The 8,977-nt window shown below is 37.8% G+C and overlaps 1 protein-coding gene across 1 annotated transcript; it reads right to left on the bottom strand.

The window, feature by feature from the left end:
• Window positions 1–355: 355 nt before the first annotated feature.
• On the bottom strand, window positions 356–1,769 carry LOC149171666 (uncharacterized). The gene has a single exon (XM_089427559.1). The coding sequence runs from the start codon at window positions 1,502–1,504 to the stop codon at window positions 815–817; it is 690 nt and encodes a 229-aa protein (XP_089283685.1). The 5' UTR covers window positions 1,505–1,769; the 3' UTR covers window positions 356–814.
• Window positions 1,770–8,977: the final 7,208 nt, after the last annotated feature.

The raw sequence follows: 8,977 nt of genomic DNA, 5'->3' as shown, positions 1-8,977 counted from the left end.
TCAACCGTCTTCCAAAGCAATTTTAGAACTTTCAAAATACTATGTAGTACCACACAGGTAGAAAATACTTTAGTACAGTGGTGTTTTCTATTGCAGATTTTATAATTAAACAGGTAATTTCACTAATTTATAACCATGGTAAATTGTCTTATGAATAATTGAAATGAATTTTTTTTAATAAGTTGATAAATTTATAACCATTCTAAAGTGCTTTATAAATAAACGAAATGATTTTTTTTAATAAATTGATAAACTTTCCCTATTAAATTAAAACGTTTATTCAAAACACTTTGTTAAAAAGATATAAGCCCACGAATCATAAATGGAACAACCGAAAAACTAAATCAAATTAACATATGAAAGGCTGATATCCTTATTAACTCGATCTTTCACTAAGATACACAACCACGTTTAAATATTGAAACGTGGAGAATGGTTCTAAACTTGTATTTCAGTTGATGTCAACAAAGTCGTTCTATCAGATGATGCTGCCATTTTTGGCAATTGCGTTCGGTTGCCTCTGAAAAGTGCTTAAATGCTGCGTTGAAATGGTGGAAGCTTTTGACCCCCTGATACATGGCATAGGGTCATAAACTGATTTCTCCACGTGAGAAGCGGCGGTGTTAAAATCTCGTCTGCTATAAATATATGATACAATTCTGCAATAATTCTGGAAATTCCGCTGTACAGTTTTCCAACTGATTCAAAGAATGAAATTTTCTCCAGGTTTAAATGTGAAGAAAATCTATGACGCACCCAGATTTTGTAGCACAAAATTGAAACCTTACACAGCTTTAATGAATCCTTGGGTTCATTACCAGAAGCCCGCTGTTTCCAAATTCCATGCCGCAGTAAAATCGACGTCAAAGGACATGTCTTGGCTCACAAGATCTCTGTTCATATAGTATTGCAGCTCGCTCGCTTCACAGCAATCCTCATACAACTCAAACCCTTGATGAATCTCGAAGTCGTCCTCGAAGTGCCAGATTTCATTAAGTGATTTAAGATCCGGATTTTCCGGTAAACCCTCCGGTGTTTCTTTGGGAGATTGCCAGATTTCGGCCTTTATGTCCAAAACAGGGTTCAGGGGAATGCCGAGCTCATCGTCTGACGCGTCCAGAAGATAAACCATCTCAGCCCCCGAGGCAGAAGCACCTGAGTTTATGTCAAATGTAGACTTTGTTCCGTGCTCGTCCGAAGCTAGGGTTTCCCCTTCTTGGCCGCTAGAAATATCGGAAGACGCCGAGCTATTCCCAGAGTTTGACGAGGGATCAAAAGTGAAACAAGGCATGCCAATCTCTTCCTCCAGGCTTTTCATGACTCCATTTACGACCTCCTCATTGGGAGCGTATTCCTCTTCTTCCTGTGATAGGATATTTTCTAATACCAGCACAGAACAAAACAGGTCTTTCTCTTCGCCGTAGAAGCGTTTGGCCTCCCGGATGTGACTTGAGATCGGCAGAGCTTCCGACTCTCGGCCGCGCTTTTTGAGTGCCTGAGACATGATTGAAAGACGGCCCAGAGATTCGAGCACGGAACGCAGAGGTGGTGCAAGGACTAGACGAGGATGATAGTTCGGAAGAAACGCTCTTACTGCTCTATAAAAGCCGAAATCGATAACGGAGCGAATACAATAGGAGTGGAGATCAGGCTATGTATAGCATCAGACGGGAAGCTAGATACAAAATCTCTGTTCGAATTGGGGTAATTGAACAGGCTGGCATGGGAAGGGTCCTTGCAAAATTTCTGAGGGCGGGTATGACTCCTCGGGTTCGCCATTTCCCATATTTAAACACGACTGAAGCCCTAGCTTTATTCGCGGATGTTAAATTTTCATACAATTAGTGCAAACGTGCGTGTAGGATGCCCATTTGGACCCAACATCTCGAATTTTCAAGGTGTCCAACTGTCCAAGAATACCTTTATCACGGAACTACGACTTGGCGCGCGTACCTTTTCGTTGGTCGGTGGATGGAGTGATATCAACAGCGTTCGCCTCAGCGAATCATTGGTGACCGGTGATTTGGTTGGGATACCTAAACTTCTACTTCCAATAAAATAATGGATGAATTTAGTTTGGAAGGAAGGTTTACAACACATGGTGTAGACTTCACATCTTTGACGTGAATTTATTAATTAAAATTTTATACCTTTCAAAATCACTTTGCTTTTTATATTGAAAGTTGTGTACGGTGAGGAATCCGCTAGAAAAAAAAACCGGAAGTTATTTAACTTTAGTAGATTTTGAGAATATTTCAAAACGAGGAAACAAAAATAACTTTGGTAGATTTTGAAAATATTTCAAAACGAGGAAACAAAAAAATTAACTTTTTCATGTTTATTTAGTTTTACATTTTCAAAATATTTTTAAATATATCTTTTTTGCATCACTCATATTTATCTAAAATATTTTTAATTTTTAGTTAATACTCATCAAATTTCAATAAGATTCCAAAATATTATTAAAATCTAAATATCCATCTAATTCCAAAATATTATATCCATCCAATTCCAAAATATTATTGAAATCAACCTTAGCATTACATATAAGGATGCCATTACCTGCCCGCAAGTCACATCCTCCGACCATACATAGCGACCATTTCGTCCTAAGGTTCCGTAATCAGTGTAATTGGGGTTGGTTGACAGAACAGCATTTATAGGCCATTACCAAGAGCCCGGGCGATGATACCGCTGACCTCGATGGATCAGCTAACCATCCCACGGACCGATCAGCCCGATCGATTCTCGTCCCCCAGTCCAATTGAATGAAACAAAAGGACCTGCTCCCTCGGGGTCTTGAAAGACGCGAGCGACCGGTAGAGAGATGTGAGCGACACGCAGTGATAAATTATAGCCAGCGACATGACATATGAGGTGACGAATATCGTATCCGAAAATAAGGGATAGAGAGGAATTAATCAAGTGCATCATAAATATTTTTTATATTTTTTTTCAACCTGAACAAGGTCGAATAAGTCGAATATAGATAAAATTCTAGACCTTTCGTTAATAACATGAAGTCTTTTCTTTACCGGTAAGCTTTTCTAAATATTTAAAAGGCTAAAATGTATGAGTCCAAAATTGCAGACTCAACTGGATTTTTTATTTTTGACCGGTGCAACGTTCAAGAGTGTAAACATATGAGTAAGATTATAAGGGAACTCTTGCTATTTCACAATGAGCAGTTTTGTGTTTTTTTGTTTCTCTTTGTTTTTCTTTCCGATAGTGAGAATTTTCAGAATTTTAATTTAATTATTAATGATTATTAAATGTATAATTTTTATAAAATAATTTTATCAGTGAATATAAATTAAAAAATTTATTATATTTTTTTGTTTTTTAATTAAATTGATTAATGAAAAAAAATCATATAACTAAAATTATATAAACAAATATCATATAAAATAAGTTATATCCTTTTAAACATGGAACATTGAAAAATAATAATATTGTAAAAAAAATTATTTATAAATTAAAAACAAACAATTTTATAATAAAATTTTTATTTTAAATTAATTTTATATATATTTAGTTTATATATTAATTTTATTTATATTTAATAAGAATAATTTAATTGTTGAATTCAGACTTCTGTAAGTCTTAATTGTTTAATTGAGGCTTGAGTAAATAAAATTATACTCTACATAATTTTTGTAATTTTAATTTTAATAACTTTAAATGGAATAAAAATTTTAACATGTTTTATCCATATGTAAAACTATAAAACTTGCTAACATAATCTCTGATTCTGATTCGACAAATCTCTCTGCCATAAATAAACAATATACCGTTTACCGTTTACTGTGCTCGAAAAACATTAATTCCAACCACCCTCCACATTAATTGTGTTAGGTAAGTCTTCTCAAGAGTTCATGAGATGGTCTCGAGTTTTCTGGAGACTTAAGGTAGCTTCTGAAGAATCTAGAAACTTCTCTGCTGTCTATCAAAATCCTTGGTTGGTAATGAAATGAGCATGTTGTGTTTTGTGTTCAGTGTTCATGTTGTGTTCTCTGATATGGTATCGGAGTTCAGGTGAGCTGTGAGCTCAGAGCCAGAATTGTGGGCACGGTGTTGGTGAGCCGTGTAAAAGAGGCAGTGAGTCTGAAGGCTCGGTTGTGTGCAAAGAGAGTAGTGGAGTTAATAGTACAGAAGCGTTGTGAACCCTGTGAGTTAGAGCTTTGTGTTGTCGTGAGACTATTGAATCTAGCCGAGTATTTGTAAGCGTCGTTGGAGGAGGCCGAATCTTTTCTCGTGGAAGAGACCATTTGCTATTGGGTGAATCTGTAGCGTTGTGATATTGTGTGTGAGCTCCATGGAGGCGTCGGAGAAGTGTTGAGCTGAGCTGAAGATTGACGTCGTTGAAGATTGTAAAGAATTTCCAGTCGAAGGTGAAGCCGCTGAAGACCGTTGCCATTTAGAGGACACTATGTGTTAAGCGCTGGATCCTGAGGAGCTGCCTGGATGAAGCGACCTACGTTAATACTATTAGATGTCGAAAATATAATTTCAACTACCGCTCAGTCAAACAATGTTTAATCCAGCAAAACCATCGTGAGCTTATCGGACCACTTTTGGTTAGCAAGCAGTTTTCGTACAAACGCGCCCGATGCAATAAGATTTTGCCACGCGTAAAATGTACCTTATCCAAAACAACCATTCCATCGGGACATAACGTTCAGCAAGGGGCATCCGATATCGTTTCGGACCGTCCGATCGCAAGGGAGGTTGTCTGCCGTTGATTAACCCAAGCTGCATACAAGCCTGCAGTTAAGATTGCATGGAGTAAAACAAAGTTTTGTTTGACCGCCGTTTACTGCAGTAGGGTAATAAATGGTATTTACGTTGGTTCGTAATTTGATTGGTAGAACTTTAAATTTTAATATTTTCTTTACTTAAGGAAGTATGGGGGTAGTAAAGGCATGTAAGTTTTTTTTTAATTTCATATGCATCATATGATATATAATTTTTTTGATGCGTTGACTGTAATGTAAGGAAACTGAAGTTTGCACAGCAGTGCGAGGGTGAAGGCAAAGAAAAACGAAGACGAAGATTTTGTAATGTAATGTGAAATGAACGCACAGCAGTGCGAGTAGAGAGAACAGGGGGAGCAGCGTGAAAGTTTTTATGTGTTGATTTCGTATGGTAAGAAAAGAATGCACAGCAGTGCAAAAACAAATTCGATGTAAATCATATGTATTGCAATGTAATGGCTTGTGTGCTGGAAGTTTTTTGTAATATGCAAAGTGCATAATGTGATTTTTATTTTTACAGTAGTAAATGTAAACAAAATTTACACACTACTGTGTAAATTTTTTTTTATATAAAGGAGACAGAGTAATTTTGTTGAAATGTTTTGGTGAATCCCTCTGAGTGAAAGAGGATGAATCTTGTATCAGGAATTTTGTTTTAATGAATACAAAGATTTTGTGGGTGTATGTAATTCTTTGCTCAGAAATGTTTTAAGCTTCCGTGTGTTAAATATCCTGGAGAAAAATAGAGCATTGTCTCTGTGTTCAGTTTATTTTGTTTTTGGGATTTTAACAGAAAAATCCCCAACAGTGGTATCAGAGCCGGTTTAGGCTCTTTAAAGGTGTTAAAGAAGTTGAAGGGAGGAGTTTTTTGTTGCAGCAGTAAATCTTCTCCAGCAAAGTGAAGTCTCAGGCAAAAGGATTCAGGTATTTCTCAAAGTTTTTTTTGTGTAGCTGTTGAAGACAGTCAATTTTTTTTAAATACACAGTCCAATATTTGAAGCATAGCTGAGAATGCAAGGAATGGCCAGCACAAGCACTAGGATGGGTATGTTTAACACCCAGCTCCCACAGTTTAATGGGAAAAACTATGACTACTGGGCAATAACCATGAGAGCCATGTTTTTCTCTCAAGATTTATGGGAATTAGTTGAAGATGGCTTTGAAACACCAGCAGATGAAAATGAGTTTAATAGGTTAACTCAGGCAGGGAGAGATCTATTGAAGAGCAATAGGAAGAAGGATTCAAAATCCCTTGTATTTTTGTATCAAGCAGTGGACCAGAGTGTGTTTCCAAGGATAGCAGCAGCTAAGACATCCAAAGAAGCATGGAAAACCCTCAAGACAGCCTATCAAGGCATGGAGAAAGTGAAGACAACAAAACTACAATTGCTGAGGAAAGATTTTGAGAATCTGTGCATGAAGGAGTCAGACAATATTGACTCATTCTTCACACATGTAATTGGTCTGGTCACACAGATAAGGACTCATGGAGAGACTCTTGAAGAAAGGAGGATTGTGGAGAAAATATTGAGAGTCCTACCCTCAAGGTTCCATGTGATTGTCACCACCATAGAAGAGACAAAGGATCTCTCAAACTTTTCAGTTGATGAACTTCATGCATCACTGATAACACATGAGCAGAGGTTGAGTAGAAATGAAAACTCATCTCTAGAGCAAGCCTTCAAGACCCAGATGTCCTTTGGAAGAGGAAGAGGTCAAGGCAGAGGAAGCAAGAGAGGAAGAGGTAGAAGCCAAAATAGAGGTGGAAGGAACAGTCCAGCAAATGCTCAAGGAAGAGGCAGTAATCCAAATCAGAACCAAGGCCAAGGCAGCAGCCAACAAAGTGGACAACATCATGCTCAAGGACAAAGGTATGAAAAATCCAATGTCCAATGTTATTACTGTAAAAAATATGGGCATTATGCCAGTGAATGTAGGAAGAAACAACATGATATGAATAATAGATCTAGTGCAAATATCACTAGAGAAAATATCAGCCAAGATAATGTGTTGTTAGCTTGTAACATGGCTGAAACAAACAGTGAAGACATATGGTTTCTAGATTCCGGTTGTAGTAACCATATGACAGGAAACATAGCCCTGTTTTCTGCTTTAGATCAGAGTGTGAAGTCACAAGTCACACTTGGAACTGATAGCAAAATTTCTGTTATGGGAAAAGGGGAAGTTAAAATATTTACAAAGAAAGGTGAAAAGAAAACCATAGCAGATGTCTACTATGTTCCTGGAATGAGATGTAACCTCTTGAGTATTGGACAGCTTGTTCAAAAGGGGTACAATGTTTTCTTTGTGAATGATGTATGCACCATCATGGATAGAGCACCCAACAAACGATGTATTGCTGAAGTAAAGATGACAAGGAACAGGATGTTCCCTCTTATAATAAGGGCGGATTTGAAAAACAAAGAAGTAATTGCAGCAGTTACCCAAGAGGCTTTCCAAAGTGTGCCAAAGGATGAAAATTGGTTGTGGCACTTGAGATTTAGATATCTCAACTTTGGAGGTCTTAACTTGTTGAGTAGAAAAGGGATGGTAAGAGGATTACCATTGATAGAGAAACCGGACAGCCTTTGTGAAGGTTGTATCTTGGGGAAACAACACAGAGAAAGTTTTCCATCAGGGAAAAGCATAAGGGCAAAGGCACCCTTAGAGATTGTCCACTTAGACTTATGTGGACCAATGCCAACCCCATCATTAGCAGGAAGCCAATATTTTCTAACATTTATTGATGATTTTACAAGAAAGACTTGGGTTTATTTCCTAAAGGACAAAAGTGAAGTGTTTGAAAAATTTCGAAATTTCAAAGCACTTGTGGAAAATCAATGTGGGTTGTGCATCAAAGTTTTGAGAACTGACAGAGGAGGTGAGTATATCTCCAAGGAATTTCTACGTTTTTGTAGAGAAAATGGAATTCATAAGCAGTTTACAGCTAGGTACACCTCGCAGCAAAATGGAGTTGCTGAAAGGAAGAACATGACCATCATGGATATAGCGAGGAGCATGTTGAAGGCAAAGCATTTGCCAAATGATTATTGGGCTGAAGCTGTACATTGTGCAATTTACATTTTGAATAGGTGTCCTACAAAAGCAGTGATGAACAAAGTTCCGGAAGAAGCATGGAGTGGGAGAAAGCAAGGAGTCACCCACATGAAAATTTTTGGATGTGTGGCCTATGCACACATTCCAGATCAGCTAAGGAAGAAGTTGGACAGCAAAGGGGAGAAATGTATTTTCATTGGATACAGTGAGGAATCCAAAGCTTACAGGTTGTATATCCCATCCACCAAGAAGTTTTTTGTGAGCAGAGATGTTCAGTTCATTGAAGAGGAAGCTTGGGATGGAAGCATAGAGAAAACAGTGAATGTTAAAAACTATTTGTCTCATGATGAAGATGATGAGGAGATGGCTGAAATACATCCCCAAACAGCAGCGCCAACACAAGGACAGCAAGGAACACCCTTGAGGATAAATGAAAGTGCTTCTCCAAGCACACCACAAGGAGGAAATTCAAGTGCATCTTCAAGCACTTGCACACCAAATGAACGAGGTAAGAAGTTTAGAAATCTAAGTGACTTTTATGATGAAGGTATGAATTCATTGTTTGCTTTGTATTGTCATGTTGATGATCCTATTCATTTCGAAGATGCAATTAAAGATAAGAAATGGATAGAAGCTATGGATGAAGAGATGAATGCCATAGAGAGAAACAAGACATGGGATTTGGTTGAGCTACCAAAAGGTAAAGAAGTCATTGGAGTCAAATGGGTCTACAAGACCAAGAGTAATGCTGAAGGCAAGATAGAAAGGCACAAGGCAAGGCTGGTTGTCAAGGGATACAAGCAGCAGTATGGGAGAGACTATGAGGAAACTTTCGCACCGGTTGCAAGAATGGAAACCGTGAGAGCAGTGTTGTCCATAGCAGCACAAAACAAGTGGAAAGTTTACCAAATGGACGTGAAGTCAGCATTCCTGAATGGAGTGTTAATGGAAGAGGTTTATATTGAGCAACCTCTAGGCTATGAGAAGAAAGGTGAAGAGCACAAAGTGTGCAGATTGAAGAAAGCTCTTTATGGGCTGAAGCAAGCGCCAAGAGCATGGTACAGTAGGATAGATTCCTATCTACTGGAAAAAGAATTTGAAAAGTGTGAGGGAGAACCCACCCTCTACATCAAAGAAAAAGATGGTAAAATTTTAATTGTTGTGTT

Source organism: Pinus tabuliformis, chromosome 4_2 (assembly GCF_031772625.1).
Source record: "Pinus tabuliformis cultivar Carrire ecotype Pingquan chromosome 4_2, CPIR1, whole genome shotgun sequence".
Classification (NCBI taxonomy): domain Eukaryota; kingdom Viridiplantae; phylum Streptophyta; class Pinopsida; order Pinales; family Pinaceae; genus Pinus; species Pinus tabuliformis.
Note: the sequence above shows the minus strand (reverse complement) of the source record. Positions and strands in the feature narration are given on the sequence as shown.